This window comes from Lottia gigantea (genome assembly GCF_000327385.1).
Source record: "Lottia gigantea unplaced genomic scaffold LOTGIsca_12, whole genome shotgun sequence".
In the NCBI taxonomy this organism is placed as follows: domain Eukaryota; kingdom Metazoa; phylum Mollusca; class Gastropoda; family Lottiidae; genus Lottia; species Lottia gigantea.
The window spans coordinates 2,334,052-2,359,990 of record NW_008707225.1 but is presented as its reverse complement, the minus strand read 5'-3'; the positions used below and the strand labels follow the sequence as shown (position 1 = coordinate 2,359,990).

At 32.2% G+C, this 25,939-nt stretch overlaps 3 protein-coding genes across 3 annotated transcripts; 1 reads left to right on the top strand and 2 right to left on the bottom strand.

Moving 5' to 3' along the window:
• Nucleotides 1–538: 538 nt before the first annotated feature.
• On the top strand, nt 539–4,271 carry LOTGIDRAFT_110620 (hypothetical protein; the record flags this gene model as incomplete). Its single annotated transcript, XM_009048178.1, has 7 exons — nt 539–725; nt 1,406–1,506; nt 1,703–1,943; nt 2,656–2,820; nt 3,056–3,215; nt 3,616–3,776; nt 4,129–4,271. 7 exons carry the CDS (start codon nt 539–541, stop codon nt 4,269–4,271), a joined length of 1,158 nt encoding a protein of 385 aa, XP_009046426.1.
• A 2,374-nt stretch (nt 4,272–6,645) lies between these two features.
• On the bottom strand, nt 6,646–8,328 carry LOTGIDRAFT_111045 (hypothetical protein; the record flags this gene model as incomplete). The annotated part of the gene is made up of 1 exon (XM_009048177.1): nt 6,646–8,328. The coding sequence occupies one exon, from the start codon at nt 8,326–8,328 to the stop codon at nt 6,646–6,648; it is 1,683 nt and encodes a 560-aa protein (XP_009046425.1).
• Nucleotides 8,329–16,510: 8,182 nt separating this feature from the next.
• LOTGIDRAFT_111095 (hypothetical protein) lies at nt 16,511–17,683 on the bottom strand (the record flags this gene model as incomplete). The annotated part of the gene is made up of 2 exons (XM_009048176.1): nt 16,511–17,079; nt 17,434–17,683. Coding segments are annotated over 2 exons (819 nt in total), but the record flags the coding sequence as incomplete, so codon positions are not given.
• Between the last annotated feature and the right edge of the window lie 8,256 nt (nt 17,684–25,939).

The following is a 25,939-nucleotide window of genomic DNA, read 5'->3' as shown; positions in this document are numbered from 1 at the left end:
TACAGGTTTGGTTGAATTTGTTAAAAGTTAAAATGTTCAAGAGAACCTTTAAGCCTTTTGTCAGTACATTCACAATACTATCTAGAAAAGCCAATACAGTTTGTGTCAAACCTAAACAATCCAAAGACCTTTCAAACAAACAATTATCCAGTTTTATACATAGAGATCACCAGAAACGAGAAATGGCAACTGGAAACCTGAAAGGTTGACTTTTAATTTTATGATTTTTTTCTTCTTCAAATGACAAAACAAAACTATAATATTTTTTGTAAAAATGGTTTGAAATATTGATCTGGTTAGAGTATGAGGGACCTATTTGTTTTGATATCTGGGCATCCTTGAATTACAGGAAAACATGACCAGATTATGACATCATTAGCACTATCTTCCTTCAAGGCCAATGATTTGGCTCTTTACCCACACCGACACACACACAGGGCAGCTCAAATTACTAGGATCACAAGCCTCAATCAGACATCAAGTATAGTTTAGCCATTGTATGTCATGTTCATGGTAATTACGAAGTTATGTTGTGGACATGTGTGTTTGTATCATTGTAAAGAATGTCTTTTTATGTGTTTTAGAGGATAAAAAACTGTTTACACCAGGTCCACTGGGAACATCATTAACTGTTAAAGAGGCCATGCTAAGAGATGTTGGTTCTAGAGATGTTCAATTTGTAGAAACAGTTAGTTTTATCAGACAAGAGTTGCTCAAGTTAGCAGGTTAGTGAATATGAATTCCTGCAATCGACATGCATTAAGCCAATCATTTTGAATATTGTTGAAAATGATCTATAATTTTACAGATTGATATTGGTATCAATTAATAGACTCTAACATAAGCTTATAAGTTTACTAAAACCAACTGCATCTGAACTTACGGTTTTCAGTTTTTGCTAAAGATTGTAAGCCATAGGGTGCAATTAATTGTGTGGCTGAAAAGGTACAGCTATAAAGAAAGGAAATATGTATAAAATAAGAGCCAGTTACATATTGTACATGCACCCAGTTCAATGTTTGTTCTAGTAAATTGATATAGATATGACAATATTTATTTTTCTGGCCCTGTTTAAATATGTCATATTTAACCTCACTGACCCACTTTTACAATAACATAATATGTTTCTCTATTGGCTGCATATTACATATGGTACATTCAGTGCCACTAGCAGTTTATTTTCTATATCTCTAATATTGTATTTAAAATATTAATAACTTAAAATTTGTGAGCTGTACTGGAATTTGGATTACACTGGAAACAATATCTTAAAGCAAGCCAGTGAAAAAACCTGGTTCAATACACTCTGACATGAAATTTGTTGATTAATTGCCTGCAAACTTGATATAATATTATATATCTCTAAATTTTTAACTGCATTGAATATTAAGTTGGTTATATTCAGGTGTATCTACTGATGATTATACAACAGTACCAGTTCAAGGAAGTGGAACATTTGCTGTTGAGGCAGTTATTCAAACTACTGTACCTAGACAGAATGGGAAGGTATAGTGTTATGTTTTTGCCAATAATTAATGGAAACTTTGAATCTGATTTAAAAAAAAAAGGCACTATCAATATCCTAATTTAAATCAGTTAATGTGCAGAAAAACTTTATGATTTAGTGATCTGAAATATAAACGATTTAGCATATGTTCTTGAAAATTACTGAAGATATCACATGTAAATCATTCCTTTTTAGGTGTTGGTTCTTGAAAACGGTGCCTATGGTAAAAGAATGGGAAAAATTTGTGAAACATTATCAATACCATATCAATTAGAAAGTTTTCCTGAAAATGAGGCAGTGAATGTGTCTCGTATTGAAGAAATATTAAAGAAAGACAACTCTTTTAATCTTATTTGTATTGTCCACTGTGAAACCAGTTCAGGTGTATTTAATCCAGTAGAACAAGTAGGAAAATTGGTGAATCAGTTAAGTCCAAGTGAGTTTATACTTTAATTACAAACTTCTTAAATGAATCAGTAGAGCTGGAGGAAATGTATAAAATAATATGATTGTATAATATATCTTTACAATTTTTTTTTTTTGTAAAATAATGAAAGAAACTGATCTAATCAAATATAATGATAATAATATTTTTAAAAATACAGTAACAATGAGCATTATGATCAGATCCTCCCTCTGATAGGCCTGTTTTCCATTCTTCTCCTTCGACAATACAACCGAAACTCACAATAAAACAATAACATGGATGATAACATTAAGATCCACTGCATTTTTACCAGTACAAAAGAGATATGCTGACTGATCAGGGTTCGCACAGCCTTGAAAAACACTTGAATTCCGTCCGTTGCCTTGAAAAACCTTGATTTCCTTAAAAGTCTTTGAAAACACCATAAAAAACTCATTTTCTCTTGAAAAGTCCTTGAATTTTGAGTTGAGTCAAATTGTGTATATTTTTATCATTAACCCCATTGACAAATATTAACTATCTTTATTGATTTCACAGTTCAGAAGTAAGGTACATCTGTATTCTGTCAGACTAATATCCTTGAAAAGTCCTTGAAAAGTCTTTGAATTTTTTAGGCTAAGTGCTGTATGAATCCTGCTGATTGTAATAGTACATGTATATTATTCCAATATTCAACATGTTCTATAAAAATATAACTGTGATCCATTATATAATGTTCTAGAGACAAGTTATTTTGTGGATGGTATGAGTAGTTTTGGAGCAGTACCATTAGATCTGTATAAATCACATGTAGATTATTTAGTTAGTTCAGCTAATAAATGTATACAGGGTACCCCCGGTTTCTCATTTGCCATAGCCAAAAGACAGAAATTGTTTGCTTGTAAAGGTAATTTAAAAATCGTTTATAAAGCTTAGATATTTTTCAATTTTAAGTTTGTTTGGAAAATATCCTATATCAAATCTTTATTTGAGTCTTCAGTTTGCAAGTGAGCTTGATCCATGTTGTATAGATACTTATAAAAAAAGCTACAACATGTTTTTACTCTGATAAACATGTTTCAGGTTCTGTTGTAATATATGAAATGTTTGTTATTGTACTAAAATCTTAATGTGTTATTCAGGTAATTCTAGAAGTTTAAGTTTAGATTTAGTTGATCAGTGTGATAATTTGGACAAAACTGGTCAGTTTCGCTTTACACCAGCCACACATGCTATGCTAGCTTTTAGACAAGCTTTATGTGAACTACATACTGAAGGTGGAGTAGAAGGTCGTGCTCAGAGGTATAGTGTTTAGATATTTGTTTATTGTTATCTATTGGTGTTTGGTAACCATTCTTTAGGAATCATGCTTTGTTTGACACCAAAGAGAGACACATCCATTTTTACAAGAATATCAACTTCGGTTCTTGAGGATTCTGTCCACTTGTTGGTCCATGCCCGTCTTGGTCTTGATATTTCTGGGATCATTTGTACCCATGGGATTACTAAATATCTGGTTAAACTGGAATAATGAGGAAAGTAGACTTGTTGAGATCAGACTTTCATATGTCCATTACAATAAGAACTCGTGTTTTTGCTTGACTCAACAGGGATAAACAGTTAATGAGTTTTTTATTGTAAAAATTCCTTCAACTTTTACTAGTGTTGATGTTATACCTTATGTGTAAATTTATTATGACAGATATCAAGCTAATAGAAAAATAGTACAAGATGGAATGAAGAAATTAGGATTTAAAGAATTATTAGATGATAAAATATCTGGCTATATTATAACATCATTTTTATTTCCTAAACATCCAAATTTTAATTTTAAAGAATTCTACAGTAGATTGAATGAAAAAGGTAACTTAAATTGTGTTATATTTTTATTTGAAATATCCTGATTATTAGTTAAAATACCATTCATATTATTCTACTTCAAATTCACTTTAATCACATTTATTTATACAGAAAATATGTCTGAAGCAGTCAGTGAAATTTTTGCAGCATTCCTTGTGAAATGGCATCAAAGCCACCTTCAACTCATTTGAAGTGAAGATACTCTTAGGATTTTTCTTTAAATAATTTGGGTTAGAGATGAATTTATGTTTTACAAGCTCTTTTAGAAATGTTCAACTAGAACCTATTTAAAATACCCAGCATTCTGAATTAATTTTAGAAATACATAATGGATATTTGAATTTGTGTATTTCAGATCAGGTGATATACCCTGGTAAAGTATTAGATACTGATTGTTTTAGAATTGGTAATATAGGTCATCTGTTCCCTCAAGATATGCATAAATTATTAGAGTGTGTAGAACAAGTCTGTAAAGATATGAAGTTAGAATTGAAATAAGATTTATATATATAATATACATATATCTCCTAAATTTTGAGTTCAGAACAGCCAAGTAATGAGTATACACTATCTACATTGGTATTGATAAAGCATTAATAGTAAATAATAAATTTTACTGTTAAAAGTTGATATTTAAAAATAATATGTATTGCTAGTTAGTGTGACTTACCTAATGATAGTTTTGTGTGCCCAGAGCTTGTTAATCAGAGACTGTTGAAATTTTAAGATATATATGATTCATATGAAGATGCTTTAACCAGGCTGGCATATACAGCAAGACCCACATAACAAGGGGTCAATCTCCTATTCTTAATTTTACATTCATTGCCCATTTACCCACATTTTGCCATTTAGTGCTAATCCCTCCTTGCCATGTTTCTGTTATTCCAGTTATTTTGTTTTATCATTTCTATAATCTGTCTAGTATTACCATGGCCTTGTCTAATGTAACCATTACCGTAACTATGACCATTCCTTTGACCTTGACAAGCATTACCATTACTATGATCTTGTCAGCCGAACCATTGCTATGATATTGTCTACAATTACCATTACTATGATCATTTCTTAAATTTCCTTTACTATGATCTTGTCATTACCAGTACTTTGATGCTGTCAGTAGAATCATCATCATAATCGTGTTTAGAATTGCCATTAATATAATATCTTTCCTCTTTTAGTCATGTCTTCCTCAAAATATTGCCTGTCAAAGATACCAATCTACATGTGGGTTTCCTCAAAACATTAGCCCCCACAGGTTACATATTATTATTATTAGTAGTAGTAGTATTATATGTGCATAGCAATAACAGCTATAGCTATATTTATATGTATGTCTCAGATCTACATATTATTCATTCTTGTTCACCAGTCCAACTATGTCTTCACTTTATCATGTTCTTATACCTGTAGATTATATTATATTATATTGCTCAATATGTACACATATACAATTCTTCTTCTCAAATATATATACACATATATTATATTTCTTTGTATCCGATTTACATTTTCCATACATTTTATATAAAATATTATTTTTATATGGTTGTCTTTGTATTCTATAAAATGTTGAATTAGTGGTTTATTCAAGTATTAAGGTATTTTATTTCACATCATGGAAACAATCAATTGGAATATTTAGAACTAGTTACCTCCCTTGAACTAACAACATTTTTTTTTGTCAAGTTCCAACCAAATTAAGTTTGTGGAATACATTCTAGACCTATACTGGAAAAAATAGATATGTTTCCATTGGCATTCTCTAAAATATAAATTGAAGTGGAAGGTTGATCCTGTTCATTCCTAACATTGAAATATTTTGTTATTTTCTTAAATCATCAACATTCCGGTATATACATGTATATGTATGAAATACATGATAATTGATCAAACATTGCAATAGATGTGGAGTCATCAAGCTATAACAAAAAATATACAACTGGGAAATTTATTTCTGTCGTTGTTAAATCTTGAAAATACTTGTTTCCGATAAATTACCAATACATGGCAATTACCAAAATATGGCTGAGCGTAAGAATGTAAATTTCATTATGTACCAAGTATAGGGTGTAATTATAAAATTGGTTTTGAAGGTGTTGGTTTTCTTTTGATGCAGAAAAAGTAACACCATAATGGATTGATTGTTTCCAGATTATGACCAATGATCAATACAGTGCGATTGCACAAATATATTTATTAGAATCTTTCTTGAAGATCTGAAAAAGTAATATTGTGTTCAACTATCATACAGAATCTATTTTGTGGTGTATTTTTTTTTTGCGCCATCATTTTCATTTATTATTAACTTTTATTTTGGGTCTTTCTTGTATTTTGGATATCAATTTGCTTAACGGATATATGTTTGTTTTTTTATGATTTGAAGAAATCTTCTTTATTAGGATGACTTCAAGTACTATCTTATTATAAATCATATATAATGTTATGAAAATCATTTTGTTAATTTGGTGGTAATTGTTATATTATTGTAATGTAAATGGCTATATATCATGTATTATGCATATATTTAATTATGCAATCAACTTATAGTATTATTCATATTATTACCCCCTCATTATATTGTGATACTGATTATGGGTTTGACTATAAAGGAACATATATGATTTATATCAGATTTAGATGTCATTTTTCCAAACAGTTCCTTCTGGATTCAGAATATATTGTTGAGTATAGTTAGTTATTTAAGGGTTTTTCTCGTTCCAAATTGCCTCATTTCTGTTCTGTTGTTAAATAACCAGTGATATTCGATCTATGCAAATACAAACAACTGAATATTTACGAAAAGGCGATGATTTTTTTCAAGTAAAGCTACAAATTATAAATAATTATATGTACAATATACAACATGTTCTCACACTGACGATTCAAAACCTGTTTGTAAAAACTGTCTTCTTTCTGGTTGTACCATGCCATTAGGGATAGTTTGTTTTTCTGGCATCTGTCTTGTTTCAGATCTAAACATTAATAGTATCAGTCTAATAACTAGTTCTACTAATTCCATTATGGTTAAGACTGAAATTCCCATCCACAGTCCCATGGTACCACCAATATCAGCAAATAAATCCGCCAAGTCATATGCAGGCATTTGCCGAAATTCTACTACACTTAAATCTTCCAAATAAATATTCACCCGTAATAGATTTTGACGAATTAATTTAGAGGCTCTATCGGCTTCTTCGCGCTCTTGTGAACTATAACCCGCTTCCATGTTTTCTTTTTCCTTGGAACTTTCATGTTTCATGCTCTCTTGTTTCGTTAAATTTGAAAGCACCGTGTAAGCTTCTTTAAGTCTATTTTGATCGATGGAGCCATTGTATAATAACTCTAGAATATTCAACTGATAAAATTCTAATGGCCAATATGACAGCGAGACAGATTTCTGAAAAGTCGTTTCGTGACAAGGTTGCACACACTTACAAGACACTTCGTAACTTCTATCAGTAGTCATTTCATGACTAACATGTTCCTCACAGATAAGTCGTGGTAAATACACATCATGCGGATATTGGTTTGGTGAAGCGATCATATCTCTCCAATTTTCAATATAGCCACAGAACGGTACATTCGCTGACGATTGAACTTCTGGTAATCCTGAAGATTTGCACCGACATTTTTCTATAATGATCCTTTGTTTACACATTTGAAGACACGTAAAGAATGTATTGTTATAGCTTTCAGCACCTTCTAAGACAGAATTAGAACAATTTCCATAAGGTTCGGACAATCGCGTATGTAAAACTGCTTTAAGACCTATAGAGGATGAGTATCCCGGGGGCACGTCGATCCCGTGATTCACTGGACTGGGCATTGTATTTGGGGCATGGACAACTACTCTTACTCCAGCACTGTGTAAGATATTGGAATCAATATTATATACTCCATAAGTACCTAAAGGTGGATTATCATTATCTACAGCTAAGATTAATGATAATCCGTTTTCTGGTCCAGTTGAATGCATGAGAATTTTATCATAATGACCACGATTAAATGTAAAACAACTGTAGTAATTTCCATCAAAAGACATGGTAAAATTAGAGGAACCACATTGATCTTTGTTAAAACGACAATGCTTTATGAAGTCTTTAAGTTCGTGACGCACATACTCCGCCTCATCACCGAGATTTTCATAAAAGGCGCGAATTGATGTCAAATGAGCAGTTTGCTTCCCGAATTTAAAACGATACACAAACTCTAGCCACCTTTTCAAATCAGCATTTGGAAGAGATAAAAGTTTCCGAACTTTACGAAGAGAGATAGGCTCTATATTACAAACTGTTATAGCGGGGAATTCGACTGGCATGCTATCTTTTACTTCCGACACTTCCACTACTTGAAACTGGAGATATTTCTTAACCAACATTGAGAATTGTACAGTAGCTGCTGCTAATCCTATAATCACTAAGATAGTCCAAATAAGGCGTCTTTTGGTTTGTTTCGATGATACTATCCGTGCTAATCCATGTGCACTACTCTCTGAACCAAGTTCAGCTATCAAAGATAGTACGCCTCTATCTTTGGGTTTCGCCTCTTTCATTGTGATAACCACATCAACTTTCTTAATAGGTGGATCAAATATGGTTGTATAGTCATTCTTCATTCTTCACTTATACAACATCTGAAATGGAAAAAAAAGAATAAGTCAGCCTCACCAGATAATGCAGTCAAGAGCACATCATCTTCACAATATCAAGGTATAACGAACGTCGTACTTATACCTTGAATACAATAGTCACCTTTTTTGTATCGTGGAAGTTTGTAAATGAAGTGATTTGATTGGATTGCAAATACAGCCAATCATAGGTCTAATCAGAAAGTCTGTGAACACAAAGCCATAATGTTTATAGCTTTACTGCCAAGGGCCCTGATTGACAGTATTCGCTGGTGTACAATATCATGATATCGCTGCATTCCGTGATATAAGGATAGTCGCTAATTCGCTCGGTATAAGTACGAAGTTCGTAATAGCTTGAACCAATCCAGCTACCAACTACTACTACTACCAACAACTAGACTACCTAGTTTGCGATATCAGCATCCCCTGGAAGCGAACGTTAAATTATCATCGACCAACCAATCAACCAACCAACCAACCAAGCTTGACATTATGAAGATGGGAGTACAGATTTTATTGCCACTTTGAGAATGTTTTTAAAATAATAGATCTACAGTTATAAATATTTACAATATATCTAAAATATAAGTGTTACGTGTCAATGTAAACATGTTATTCAGTGACATTTCAAAAGAATTGAAAATACTTATTAAAAGAAATCGTCGACTATTACGAAGATTTACTCTGATAAAGCAAAACACATCAAATGCTTAAATCGTTTTGTATTTTTACAAGCCTCAAAGGAATCAAAAGGGATTTTGATTTCAGAGACACTTGAGCATATAATGTAATATATTCCATTTGGATGTTTCCTGGAATCACAGTATTCACAGACGGCGGACAAGAAATGAAGAATGGTACAAATAGAAGCTATAGTTGGTTCCAGACACCACTTTCAGTATGAAATAAATACCTGCTAATTTATGATTGATAAATCCTTAAATTCAAAGCTGCTACCAATGCATTGCCAAACTGATGTTTTGAATTTCGAGTTTTTTCGTTTTACGGATCGTAAGTACTTTTAGGTTCTTTATTTTTATACACATAGACAAATAATTTTTTAACAGGTTTTAATCGATAAAATGAGATCACAGGGGGCAAGATCTCGACAAGTCATTAACCCAATTAGAGTTTAGTGAAGATAGATAATAAATCAATAATATTCGCTGTTTGTGGTTTAAATTAAACCTCGGTGATTTATTTCATTGATTTCAAGTCATATTAAAATTATTTTCATCATAATCATTTTGTCTCAAGATATCATATTTTGTATAGTTTAATATTATTGAGACATTTTAATCCAGTCAAAGCCGAAATAATAATATACTTAAAACTATATAATAATACTATAACAATTTTTGATTGATTTAGTAAATGTAATAGACTATATTCTAAATATGTCGCCGATGATAATAAGTAACTTTTATGTTACTTATGTATATAGGGACGACGGGAAAACAGCTTGTCTAGGTAGTTATAGCAAGCGGAAGAATTCTCGATAAGATCTCGCCAGTCAAGATCTCAATGATGCGTAGAGGAATCCGTAAGAAAGTGAAATATTGCAGTAAATATTCCCCCAATAACTGACTAAAGCAGAGATGTTACTTCTGAATTTTATTGACTTATCTTCAAGTAACACTGTAACTTCCGGTTACATAATATACACCCATTGACAATGACAATGGCAATTCATTCGAAACGATTTAAGAAAATAGATGCGAAGTATGTAACTGAGTCAGCGACCTGGATATTTTAATCTAATCGGCTCTATTTTGTCGATATTGTATATTTGAGCGATCCTCGGCAACTTGACAGCCTACATATCGATATAGCCATTCATTTAATCAAAGTCGCCAAGAAACAAGGAGCGGTGATTCCCTTAAGATTTGAATTCAATGCAGTATGTATGATTAATCATGAAATTTAATTTGTATACTGAAATTGAAATCGCTTTTATGTTTTTTTTCCATTTACTTCTAATTTCTGTTCAATTGATCATGTCACCCATTCCCTCAATTCATCATTATTATATAGGTGTTTTTTTTTGTAGGTTTTTTTACATTTGGTTAAAAACTACCTTTCAAATTTTGATTTACTTGAATGTTATTAAAAGTTATCAGATTATCACATAGACCAAAGCATCTGCCTTTATTCTAACCTCTGTAAGCTATTTTGAAAGTAGTCGGCAACTTACTGTCAAAATATCTATTAGAGGCTGCAATAGAGGCAGATGTTTCGGACTAATTATCAAAGAACGTTAGGTTATGCATTCGAACTTGAACTTTTCATTTTCCACCTTGATGAGCGCACATGAGAATGTGAATAAAAAGCTTCTTAGGGTTCTTACCCACTATGGAAACCCATATTTCATATATGAATAAGAATGTGGAGATAAACGAATCCGTATTTATTATCTTCGCATAACATCTCTAAAAAAACGTACACGTAAAATCAACCGTTATATTATTATGTTAAAAATCTTATTTAATAGCCTGCATATTTTATGAGATAGTCCGAGAAATAATTCCGTGATCAGAGTCAAACTGATCATCAGTCATGACTGAATTAAAGATGTATTATTATGGGGTATAATATCTGCATAAAATCAAACTCCTTGTTTCTGTGTACTAGGTTTATTGTTGGTAATTACAAGAACCATAAAAGGTAACTGAGAAGCTTCTAAAACAAATTTCAAAATGATTTGTTGTATGCTGATTTTCTCTATCGAACCCAAATTTCTTGTTGTTTTGGTTATCTTTTTTGTATCATTTGCACGGAGCTTTTTACTTTATGCCTATTAAAAATATTGAGATTTCTTTATCTTCTATCTAAAAATATAATTATTTTCTAAAATAATCTAAATAATTATCAAACATACAAACATTTATTAGTCACGTGGAATCAAGATCTCGGTATAGCAGGAATAATTTGAAAAGACAATTCTTAATAATCACATGCAGACAGCAACATTTGTATTTTTCTGGTAATATCACATACTTCGTATTATCTGTTATTCCATCAGATTTATATGATATAGTTAGTTCCATAAAAACAAATTTTTATCACGTCTTTAATTATCACTAGAAACATAACGTTGATATCAACATAATATGATATATTAACTGATACCTAACCCCCCATAAAATTACTTATTAGATGTGTGACAAATCACGAAACAACACGTGACCCCTACAAATATATTTTGATTGGAAACATTTCTTTGAATCGTTTACACTAAGATACTGTCTACTTAATCAAAAATTAATTTAAATAAAAAAATAATAAAATCAAGCATTGAAATATATTTAGTTACGTTACAATTGCACATATTATGACGTTGGAGAATTACAGTGTGTAAAATATGGGATTAGGGGTTGAATATTTAAGTTGAAGGGAGCAATTTTGCTCTTTCTTAGATACGTTATTGGAATTACCAAAAGCATCAAGAATATTGATGACAACTAACTTTTGCTGTCCCGAGTCGGACGATTTTAAAAGGACACTATTGTACATAGTGAAATTGACATGACTAATCATTTGCATGTGTACTCAATACGTGCCAGTGTGTTGTCTTCAAATTGACAAAGAATATTTTTTTTATTGAAATATGCATTATTACATTGTAAAAATTGAATAATATTGAAAATTTGACACTGACGTGATTTATCGATGTGGAATTAGTGGGGAAGAAGATTTTTTTTAGATAATTGACAAAAAAGCAGGTTCAATTGAACTGACTGAATGCTGATTTTGTTTCTAAACCTAACGCTATTAGTTGCAGAACGATTCTTCTCTTTTAATCAGTATTCTTTACTGACAATAGATGAGAAAGCGACCAGGAAAGGGTTAATCAAGTTAGAGTTCACATTTAACCAATAAATCAAGATTAAAAGCTTTTACTCGTCATCCTCCAGCTACACAACATCTTATTCATAAATGTTATTTCTTAAAGGTTTATCAATACAATGTTGGCTTTTTGATTTTAAAGCAGGAGATAAAACTGACTAATACAGGATGACTTACATTGTATTTACAATTATATTTTGGTCTTGGAGATTAAGGAATATAAGAAATTAACCCTAAACCACTCCGCGACCATCTTAACAAGATCAAAGAATTACAAACTCCGTCTAATACCTTGACATCATTAGGCACTTTTCTTGTTTCAAATAGAAATAAGCAGCGATTTGATAGGATTGCACGGTAGTGAATACAGGCGAATACAGATCTCTGCTTGGCTGCATTCGCTAGCGTACAATCCAATCAAAAAAAAGTGCCTAACGATGTCAAGTGTATTTAGAAATATTAAAACAGAACCTAAAAAAACATGTTGTTATTCAGAGTTTCACGCTTTGCGATCTTCAGACAACTGACCTATTTTGTATGTATATCTATTGTATAAACCGTGTGATAATATATATTTTCAAATGAGAGTAAAAACAAACCTTGTCCAGTCTTGGTAGATATAGTAAAACCCCTCCAAATCTGATCCTCAATAAACCAACACCCCCTCTTAACTAACATACTTGAAACGTCCTGACATAATCATTACATAATCTATAGAAGGAAATCCTTAATAAACCGGCACCCCCTTAACTGCAACCCGGCATAAAAATAATGTCCCAAAGAGGCTAATCTATAAGAAATTAACCTCTCTTAACCAGCAACTCCAGGAGCCGAATTAGACGCTTGTTCGCTAACCTGAAGGTTTCCCCCTGTCAGTGATGCAGGTAAGAGGGGCTGACATGGAAAAATCGTCTAGTCGTTCGGATGGGACAATAAACCGAGGCTCCGTGTGCTGCACGCTGTGCACGTCAAATATACCTCGACAGTTGGAAATCGAAAAAGAGCAGGCTAATGTCGCTGTCCTGGCAATATTTCCCTCATTGCACCTTACATGGCGTTGCCCGTCTTCACAAGCCCACGTAGGACGTAAAACTCCATTCATTTCATTTCATTTTAACTAGCAACTCCTGATTAATTATCAACTATTAACGGTAAGGATGACACCTGCCTTCACAAGTTATCAAAATAAATTATTACTCACTTAGTTCTCTCTGAACACTTTATGTTTTTTGGCTTGTCTACTGCTATTTTTTCTTCGATTAAAATATAACATATGAATAAAATGTTCGTATGTAGGCCTATGTTGTATTTTGTTAGCTCCTTAATTAATGTTTATATTTTTTATGTTTCAACAATCCATGTATGTATTTAATTATTGTATATTCAAACTATCACGGTCTCGTTTTATTTTGTTCTTTTAATGTTGATATTAATGTTTTTTACCACAATCTTATATCGAAATTTGTGTAGTGTATTTGTTTTTTTTTACATTGTATTATTGATGAATGTATATTGTATGCTGTCCTCTATGGTAATTAATTATACTATCTATCTATCTATCTATCTATCTATCTATCTATCTATCTATCTATCTATCTATCTATCTATCTATCTATTCTATACCCCCGCATCTGAACCCCGACACATGTGTAAGGTTTAGAAGCGGTAACGTATTTATACAATGCTGTTCCATCTACCATCATCAAGGCTACCAAACTATGTGCACTGTGAACCTATTTCACGGCTGAAGTTGAATTTCTGCTATCATTATTAGAAATGTGTAATCTGACATACTTTAGTTTTCGAAGATTACTAGAAAACATTGCACATATTACCTATCTAAGACAGGAAAAGTAATAACTTTGGAACAATTAGACAAGTTTTGGAGGCAAACAATAAAGCTTCTGCTCCAGACTTGGTTCTAATTTCTGTACTAGTTATTTGCCAACGGCTTGTTAAAGTTAACAGCTATCTTATAAGAGACAGTTTTATCTGCCCAATAAATATAATAATGGCTGAAAACTAACTGATTTATCCTTCAATAGCAAGTCTTGAAGAAATTAATTTTATCTGATACGAACTTTGGTCTTATTTATTCTATATTTACTAGAGAATTAATCGAATACCTTATCTGTAACAACAACTTTTGTCTGGACTCATTAGTGACTGAAACGTCTTATGATGTATGTCCCACTGGATTCACATACGATCGACATAGAAGATTGTCTCAAAGCTATTTGACTGGGTTCGATAATTTGGGACGCTTGTGACGACGTATTTCTTATAGTTATATCTGTAATATGGTGAATCCATTAACGTTATTACTGAGTAGAAAGGCATACAGAAAAATTATTTTAAAAAAAGTGATCGTTGTGTGTTTCAGAAGAACAAAAAAAAAAAAGCAGAAAATTCTGTTTCCCATACTGAGGTACTAGTCCAGTACAGGCTTTTTACCAATTAGATCTCAAATATGAGAGTCACAAGATAGTCGTTCTATGGACAAAGTCAATTACTCAGCGAAATGAGTCTTTTTTTTCTGAGTGTTCATAAAATGATTATTAAATTCGGTTACAGTTGGATGGTAAAATTTGTTTCAGTTCGATTCAAGTTGTTTGAACCCAACGTCCAATCCAACTGACTTCGTACTACCTTCAACTTCAACTGGCTTATGTGATAACTAGCAACTAAATTCAAAACTCAATAATCTAATTGCTACAAGCTATTTTGGATTACTTCTTTTACTGGAGATATATATTTCAGAAAATACAATATATTAAACTTAGTAAACTTTAGCATTACAATATTAATTTATAAAAATATAGACTTTCATTAGACTAAGCAGAGATTCAAAACACCCTTAGTTTCTATTGACAACCGTAGATTAGAGATATATATTTTTCTTTCAATATACATATAAGTTAATTAGTGAAACTGATATCCTGTATAGTACCACTGTTCCTACCTACCCCCTATGTTACTTTTATAATGTGATTTACTTAAAAGAAATACGTCATGCTATTGAATTATCCGTTTACGGATAAAAAAAAATTCATGCTTTAGATCTTATTTCATGACGACATCATTCAGCACCAATAAATAGGTATAATCTAGATAACTTCTGGTAACAACTGAGTAAGGAAATAAGCCAGTTTGGAAGCAACATTTGGTATTTTGAAGGAAATGGAGCCTTATTCTGAATATGTCACAGGAAATTTTAATGGGCTTTGTGTCACCACAACGTCCATTGAAAGTCACATGAAACTTAGAAAACAGATTGGTATACATTCGGTCCACCCGAATCGACTTTATTTGAATTGGGTGCTCCGCCCTTATAATATGTATATAAAACAAAAAGATAGCTACGAAAACGTCTCACCTGCTATACAACGTTGTCATTTTCGAAATAAGTAATCCCAATCTCATCTCCATCGATCGATTGAACTGATCATCAGTTTGTCTTGTAAATTATTCTCAACGTTTTCCAAGATAAGGTACACATGCGAAAATTTGCCCCTTTTGAGACTAAACTAAAGTATGGAAACAGTTTAGAGTACACAGGCAACCGACCAATTTATTAATAAATATCAATCGATAATATTATTAATGAGTTTTTTCTTTTCCAATAAAGTAGAAAAATGGTGAGAAAATAATAATATATGCAATGGGGATATGAAAATTAACCGAAAGTACAACTTATTAACATAATTAATTTGTGGTTGGCTTTCTGTTTGCTAGAGAGAATAATTCAGTTATTCATATTTACACTTTTAACTTACTTTCATATTCCATGTTAAAGAGCAATATCCAGAAGCTACAGGAATTGTGTTAAAATTCTTCTTTATTTTTTACATAGTTTTATTGATTTTTTTCAACATTATAAAATCTTTATGTATAGGTTAATGGCCGAAAGCAGTCCAATAAGTTCAATAATGATCGTAACACAAGGACCGATGGTCAAACACGATATTTTCCACACGACCACGATTGGCCCACTAAAAATTACCCTGCGCCATTTTCTCTCCGTGTGCGGGCGACTTAAGACCAAAGGATGACGTCACATCTGAATTTTAATTCGAAATATTTCATTTTTTCCAGGACAGTCCGTTTTTTACACTATAATATTCAGTTTGAACTTTTAGACTAGGATATATGTTTTCCATAATACGCTATGTAAATCGGCACCTACGCCCACTTTACATTTTTTTTTCTTTTTTGCTTACAAAAAGTTATTGTCTTTCTGTTTTAAACATTTAAACATTCAATATTTGTATTCAATACGGCCGACATTGCTTTCAATAAGACCAACACTGTGTGCAATAAGACCAACACTGTATTCAATAAGGCCAACATTGTATTCAATAAGACCAACACTGTATTCAATAAGACCAACATTGTATGCAATAACACCAACACTGTATTCAATAAGACCAACATTGTATTCAGTAAGACCAACACTGTATTCAATAAGACCAACACTGTATTCAATAAGACCAACACTGTATTCGATAAGGCCTACATTGTATTCAATAAGACCAACATTGTATTCAGTAACACCAACACTGTATTCAATAAGACCAACACTGTATTCAACAAGACCAACACTGTATTCAATAAGGCCTACATTGTATTCAATAAGACCAACATTGTATTCAATAAGACCAACATTGTATTCAACAAGACCAACACTGTATTCAATAAGGCCAACATTGTATTCAATAAGACCAACATTGTATTCAATAAGACCAATATTGTATTCAATAAGACCGACATTGTATTCAATAAGGTCAACATTGTATTCAATAAGACCAACATTGTGTGCAATAAGATCTACATTGTATTCAATAAGGCCAACACTGAATTCAAAAAGGCCACTTTTGTAGTCAAAAGGCTAATATTGCAGTCACTAAGGTCAACATAGTAGTCAATTAGACCAACATTGTATTCAATAAGACCAACATTGTATTCAATAAGGCAACATTGTATTCAATAAGACCGACATTGTATTCAATAAGACCAACATTGTATTCAGTAACACCAACACTGTATTCAATAAGACCAACACTGTATTCAACAAGACCAACACTGTATTCAATAAGACCACTTTTGTAGTCAAAAGGCTAACATTGCTGTCACTAAGGTCAACATAGTAGTCAATTAGACCAACATTGTATTCAATAAGACCAACATTGTATTCAATAAGACCAACATTGTTTTCAATAAGACCAACATTGTATTCAATAAGACCGACATTGTATTCAATAAGACCAAAATTGTATTCAATAAGACCAACATTACAGTCAATAAGGACAACATTGTATTCAATAAGACCAACACTGTATTCAATAAGACCAACACTGTATTCGATAAGACCAACATTGTATTCAATAAGACCAACATTGTTTTTAATAAGGCCAACTTTGTAGTCAAAAGGCCAACATTGTAGACACTAAGGCCAACAATGTATTCAATATTTTTTTAATGCGATAAGCAGCGAATTAAGTCCCAGCTGTTGCCAAAATACTGTCGAAAACGTAGAACGAGTTTCATACATAACATTTCTGTACTCAGATTATTATTTAACGCATTGTGAACATGAATTGCTTTTGTATAGATTAATACGGCACAGTGGGTCAACTACCATAGAGACTGGTTAAATTAAGTCCACGGTACCCCATGGTCATTGTTTTTTTTTACAAAATGATATAAATATGTACCAACATTATGAGTGAAATAGCATTAACTACAGATTAAACATCTTTAAATTGACTTACAGTAGGGTGTCAGAATGGAGGGGAGCAATTGTTTAAAAATATCAGTCCACAGGCCCCTACTCTTCCAGTATCAATATGTCAATCAATCAATTTCGTAGCACGGATAGTAAAGTGGCTTATATACAAACACAATGTACTAAATCTTGCATGATCAGATCGACTTTCAGTTGTAAATGAAATATTCTTAAATAGACAGGTTTCATCTAGTAAAAATGCATTTTGCATTGATTTTCAATTGTTCAACAAGAACCTCAGTTGTACCGCAAAAATAAACATTACTTTCTCCATTGTAATAATATTACATACTATATGGTTGTTTTTAAAAGTATGGTAACACAGCCGCACAATGATAAACTTTACATAACGTTCAATGTAGTTGTAACCAATGAAAATGAGAACTCGTTGACACAGTCTAATGACTAATAAAACGACCTGTTCTTAGACACAGATGTGATGAAGATTCTAGATTTATCATCACGTACATTGTTGTCAGTATTGTTTCAATAGTAGAATAAAAACTATGTCAATGATATATTGTGAACAGTTAAAATCATTTAATTACATACAATTAACTTTATTTATAGTGAAATAAACAGTTTTAATTGTCTATTATTACGCACCATAGACTACTTAATGACTATTTCTACAATCTAACTTGATATCAACATCTCTACTAGACCACGAGTTATTTCCTCTACTGTTCAACTGCTTATATTTTAACTTGAGCCCAAAGGAAATTTAAAGAATACAATGGAAAATAACGTTTTTTTCTTTGCATCTATAATTTTTATTTTTGAAGTTTTGAAATACAGCACTTTGAAGTACTTTTAAAACTCCACTTTTCAAGGGGGCGCTCGATTGGTGAGTTCCGAAAAGGTTCCGTCTGTTCCAATTCTGTCGTCAATCGAACGGTACGAAACCGAATGTCATATTCAATTTTTTCCCTTCTATTTCTTTCTCTGGAATTTTTTTAATTCTGTCTTCAGCTGCTATTTTTTCGGCAAACGTGGAACGCCTTCTGAACCCTGTTCCAATTTGTTTTATTGAATCCCGAACGTGCAGAATTCACCAATCCAGCACCCCCATATGTATTTGTACAGACTCTATCCGAATGACCCGAGCATCTGCAAGCACATATTGTCCCAGATGTTTATGTCGTCATGATGAGTTTTTAACAGAGTGGCCCACTTCTCATATGTAAAGCATACAAGTTTTAGACTTATCTTATTTGAAGAAATGGTTTATGTCAGTTAGCTTAAATCAAGGCATCATGTACAACTCTACTACTGTGAAAAACATAACACATAGATATAATCAATTTTAATAGATATATTTTGTGAGGCGGTTAACAATAATACTGGATGAAATAAAACCGATGGGGTCAAACAATCTTAAACAATATTATTTTCATTCGGGAAAATCAACATTTAATTTAAATATAAAACTTTTTTAATTCCATTACTTGACTGTTATTGAAAACCTCCTTCTAATTCATCGTTCTAACCCATCTATCAGAATTATGTCTAGGGAGGAAAAACCCTATTTTCTCTTTATTGAAGACCATTTAATGCTTCAATAAACAATACAAACAATTTCAGGAAAGACATATAATTACACGTTTATCACGAAATCTTTTTATTTCGTCTGAAAACGAAGCAAAGTTTCCATTAAGACATATAACGTACAACTGTTTCAGAAAAATGTCTATAGCCACATATCCTGAAATAGCTTGAATTGAATAGAATGCAGTGACACAAGTTTAAGATAAAGTGTGATTTGAACAAAAAGCTTTCAGGTTCATTAAATTAATCCAATAACATGCTGGAGGCAAAACCTAATGGCGTTAATCAAATTACTATCATATAAATTCCACAAAAAGTTATGTCAGCATGCATGAGGTCAATTTGGTGTTAACAATTATTGCCTGTTTTAAGAATTGGCTTGCTAGTAACCCACCTTAGTAGTAACTTACAATATTAAATTATTTAAGCAGCATTTTCGTAGAACGTCACAACAGTATCTTACTCATACTGATCCATCAGAAGACTGTTACTATGTTTCAGAAAACCTCGAGTCAATTAACCCTCTCTGAAAAACAATACCCAAATATGCGTCACAAAGGCCCCTAAATCTATATTAGTATGCATTTTAATTTCCGTTGCGTGATTTTCTCGAACTTGTCATTTTGTCTAATGTAAGTCTTCTGATACAAGTTTGTAACTTCACATTTTTCTATTTAAAAACTGAGGAAACAATGCTAAAAGGGACAATGTGCGCCATTTTGGGGGGTTGGTGTTAGTCTTGAATATATGTAAATAGTCTTCAGAAGTACTAGAAAATCGAATAAGTCCTTTAAAAGTCGTCATTTTCATATTTAAACGCAGATAATTCTAGACACACGTCGATTTGAAGGCTCAAATTTCGATGGTGAGCTGTGAAAACTATTACTGATTGACTTAGCTAAAGAACATTCCCCTTTCTGTGACTAAAGTATGTTTGGTTCAAAAATGGAGCCCCTGTCCAAAATGGAACAGATTTACACGGCATATACAAAAGAAATGTGGAATCTCAATCTATTCAGTTGCATGGAGTTAATTTGTACAGTGACAATAAAGGTCTGATAACCACAATACAAATTATTGAAACGTTGCATTACCTTAAAAACACTTCAAGATTTATATAAAAAAACAATAAAGATATCAAATGTAATCTCACATTATTTGCTGCGTGATCTCTCAGAGAAGAATCCACAATGTTGCTCTATTATAAAATAGATCATTTGTAAAAAACTGAGTGTACTTGTACATGATTGAAGCCATGTACACGTTAACTGTTACGTTTGATCATTCTACCATGTATTGATAACAAATTCTGATATTCCCTGTCACATGACATTCATTTAAAGGCATAAAAAGGCTGACTTGTCGTGTTTAGTTGGTAAAAGTGAAAAGCATATTCCTTATCCAGGAGAATTGCGACGTTTTTTAAGTTTGTGGTGCCATCATCCCCACATCGAAAATGGTGAAGTTACAATTCTCATATATAATAAAGGAATGTTTTGCTGAATAGAAGCCAAAAATACAATGAAAAACTCTAACAATATCTATAATTATATGGCATTACCCTCATTTTACAATTGACAAGAATTACCTACTTGTATTAAAATAAACCTAGCAGAGCGTATACATGTTGTAATTTTATCAGATCGGTGGTTTTCGATTTCTCTTATAACAGACGGTCGTTGTAATAGCTCTCTCGATTTAAGCGGGTATTATAATACACAATTAGTTTAAACTAACTTTTACCTCGGATTAAATAATGTGGACTAGTTATATTTTGAGCTTTTAAAATCGCCTTTTTTATGGAGTCCAAGTGGTAAACATCTATTTCCTTTGATTCATAAATCGTTTTATATGTTAAGAACGTCTACAAGACCAAAGAAATAGGTCAAAAGTTACTGGTCTCAAACATCTAAAAGGATATTAACCTCCATGCTGATATAATCTTATATCCTTCTATTTGATGCCAAGGGCCAAAAGGTATCTTTGTAAATGGCTAACCAATTTAAAGTAACAAACACTTCCAATTACAGATATAGACTTATGTGGAAAGCTCAATTTAAAAGCAACGAATTACCACTAACCCCGAATTTGATTTTAGATGACCATATTCTCATTTTATTAACGGAATTGTTTAGACTTTTTGAGCTATGAATTTCTTGTAGAAACGGGAAATAAAAGAAGTTTAATATTATTTTGATTCTGTAAATAATTAAAATATCTTACCGTAAGAAAGAGATGCAGATTTTATCCTAGTAATAAGTTAGAAAGAGACTTGTTACCACAGGCTAGTAACTGCAACACTAAACTGAACACACACCGATCAATATATCAAGCTCTATTCACATAATCCATTTAGAACTTTACAGCAGTGTATCCTAGTGTTTATTATATTTATATACTACAGTCAGTATTATCTTTATACATGTGTTATTATTTAATATTATCTATATTCCACTCAATTGTTAATCAAAGACCCGCTAATCTTATCTCCACTTTCTATAGAATACAACTACTTCTGTTAACAATTGTTAACGTCCTCTCATTTTATTTCAATTTAATTTAATCCAGTTCGTCTCCAGAGCACTTAGTTTTAATATGCCTAGTAGGCTCACTAGCAAAATTTAATTTCGAAGCGTCTAAGTTTCGTACATTTAATTACATGTCACCGATAAAACTCGACAGAAAGCAAACATATCATGTGATATAGTGGCATGATCTGTAATACTGAATCTCTATAAACTTTCCTTCTCCTTTCAACTAACCTACAATTTCTGAAGTCGATGCGGTCTCATACCAATAATTTTCGTCTACTAATAAAAATGAACTACAACGGTGATTACTACCTATGTCTATAAGAGCAATGGCGGCGCCAGTGGTGAGGTATTTATCCTCCTAGAAAAATGGTTTGCACCCCCAATTGATCCCCCATTTCATTTTCAACAATTTGATAAATATGATTTGTATGCATTTTGCGTCAGAATGCACCAAATCTTTGAAAAGTTTCTTGAACACCCCCCCCCCCCCATTGTGTCAGTCTAACCCTTATTTGTACCCCTAGTTTCGGAAGGATGGCGCCGCTACTGTTTCGGAGAAACATGAATTCACAGACTCACATGCTCAAATCCATATTAGTTTTAGTTCCACAGAAAGAGATTTCATTTATTTATAATCTATTAGACCACCATGACCATCAAAAAATAAAAAAATAAAAATAACTGAGTTTTATGACATGTCTATATGGATGATGGCAAGCATATCTTAAAAGAAGAGATTATTGCAGTGAGGAATATTTATGGCAGTGGGTTGTTCGTGTTAAAAGTTCTGTGACTAGAGCAATAATCACCAAAAAAGGATGGTATGCATGATGCATGTGGAACTATACTAAGTCGTTATCCTTGTAAATATGGTTCTTTCTTTATATAATTGAACAAAAGATAATCTATAATTGAAGATGTGGTTACAGAAATGAAAATGAAAATCGATTTATCAGGAATAGAATTTTGATAGCATTGTAGAAAATGCCTATAAACTTAATCTTCTCTGTGTAACTGCAGCTGATTCCCAACAAATAGCTATCAATGGTCAGATAAAAGTCGGTACATGAAGGATTTTTGTTGTAAAATTGAAATAAGTTATTAAAAGCTGTTACCGATGTAACATAGAAATCCTATCAGTTTATTTTATATCATAATGTCAATCATATGGAAATGGACTTTAATTAATAATAACATAGTCATTGTAATACCACATGTATATATTATTATAGTATACTTCTAATTAACATTTCTAATGAGCATTTCTTTGATATCTTTAACATGTTACTTCTAATAATTAGTTTAGCTTCGTATCAAGGTTGATTAAATTCGCAACTTTATACTCTATGACATGATTCAATATTTCAATCTAGTATACTAGTTGGTGGACTGGAATTGATAAGAATTTTACGTTTACTCTAGGATATTGAGCTTTAAGTGAGAAAAGACAATTGCAAATACGATGTTAATAGTTACTGAAATAGTGAACGGCTATTGTTCTTACAAATATTTCAAACAGAAAAAGTCGTCTTGGTTGATTACTGCAAATTTGGTTGGTCGAAGAGCATTCGAAGATCGTCTGAAGACCGTTTACTTTCGGCCTCCTACAGCCCCTGCGTCAATATTCTGAAAAAAAAAGAAAGGTGCAAAGCGTTCTCTCTCGAGCCGGCACAGTCAATTTTCGGCATCTTTCGATCGAACAACTGATAGATCGGTCACTTCCGCGAGTCTTTACCGCACCCGCACCATTTCGTACGCGTACACTTGAAACTTTCGATCAAGCGAGGGAACTTCCCTCCCGACTAATGTCCATTGGTCGAGAATAAAGCAAGAATAACAAAAGGTAGGTTTTAAATAATTGATGCATCGGCTACAATCTGGTCCAGATCGGTCCGAATGAAATGCGGGTATAAAAAAATAAAAAGAATAAATAATTAACGAAAACAACACAGCTCTGAACTCAACTCGAAAGATGTAATGAAAGTTATTTCATTTCATAATTCATTCTTTTCTTTCTCTCCTAAAAGCTGTTTTTCTGTTAATTCCATTTTCTCTGTGTAGAATAATTCCATTATATGCTTATCTGGTTTTAAATTCTTTTTTCTCTAGTTTAGAATAAGACTTATATAGCTGGTCATTGATAGATAAACTATTTTGGAAACAAAATGATTTAGTAAGAAATAGTCCCTGTAGATGTGTCATCTGTTCTTGGCATTGTTTGTTTTTATCTTCTTTATTATTTTACCAATATACTGTATGATATAATTTTTCTTCTCTAGGGTTTAGAAATGGAATTAATTGTAGTTTACTACCAAATAGTCGTGATATAGAATTAAACTGAAGTCAGCTGATTGTGTAATCTGACTGCAACATAGAAACTCTCGAGTGGACATTGTCTGATGAGTATTTATACCGACAGTTGGTTGCAGTGTGCTTATTACTATTTGAAACTCTTTCACCCTATTGTTCAACAAATTACTAGTTCAAAATAGTTTAACTACACCAGAGTTCTTTTGGAGGAAATATCGCCAGAAGAAAACTCTCTTACGCTTGTTGATTGCAAAAACAGAATCTTATTATGTAACACATCAAAACAGAAAAATAACCCTTGGGAATAGGATTATATTTGTCGAATCAAATCGATTAGATTCTTTCATGTTTTCATAGCAGCTCAGGAAGGAGATCTGCACAAGATCTCTTTTAACGATTTAAAGTGTAGGATTTTAAAATGCTTTTCATTAGAATTTGTTCAAGGCTTATGATCTAAATATTTTTATGACCCCATCAATCGTCAATAACATTCAAATATATTCTGCCGCTGAGATATGTTATTCACTAATAGCCAATTACTGGTAAAATAACATTAAGGAAAATATTCATGATATATATTTTATATCCGTTATATATTCATAAATTCGAATTATATGTTATATTGTTCACTTGTTCATAATCATAATTCATATTATTATATTTCAATACCGGACAGATGGTCAGATTGATAAAATTAAAATAATAATTACCACTATTTTCCAATGTTAATGGTTTCATTTTAATGCTTTGGGCATGATGTAAATGTAGATGTAGACAAAGTCCCAAAATCCTCTTGCTTTTAATCTATAAACCAAAAATGGTCCGTACAGGACATGCTGCAAAATCTAAAGATTAGAGTATCAACAAAAATGGTTTGGAGAATAACGGCGATTACTATAATTTTAAATAGCGTGCTATTAAGGTTGTGGATCTATGGTATTAACTAAATTTTTTGTGTTGTAGTACGAGATATTGTGTTTCTACATATGTAACAGCACAAGATGTTGCCAACTGGGAAACAGTACCAGATGTTGTACACGATCATGTGCTGCTATCAGAGTAACAGTACCAGAGTGGTGCCCCACGCTTACAAACAGTACAGGATGATGTGATTCCATCAGAGTAACAGTATCAGAAGGGGTGGTCCACGTTGGGAAACAGTACAAGATGATGTGTTTCTATCAGAGTAACAGTATCAGAAGGGGTGTTCCACGTTGGGAAACAGTACACGATGATGTGTTTCTATCAGAGTAACAGTATCAGAAGTGGTGGTCCACGTTGGGAAACAGTACACAATGATGTGTTTCTATCAGAGTAACAGTATCAGAAGTGGTGGTCCACGTTGGGAAACAGTACAAGATGATGTGTTTCTATCAGAGTAACAGTATCAGAAGGGGTGTTCCACGTTGGGAAACAGTACACGATGATGTGTTTCTATCAGAGTAACAGTATCAGAAGTGGTGGTCCACGTTGGGAAACAGTACACAATGATGTGTTTCTATCAGAGTAA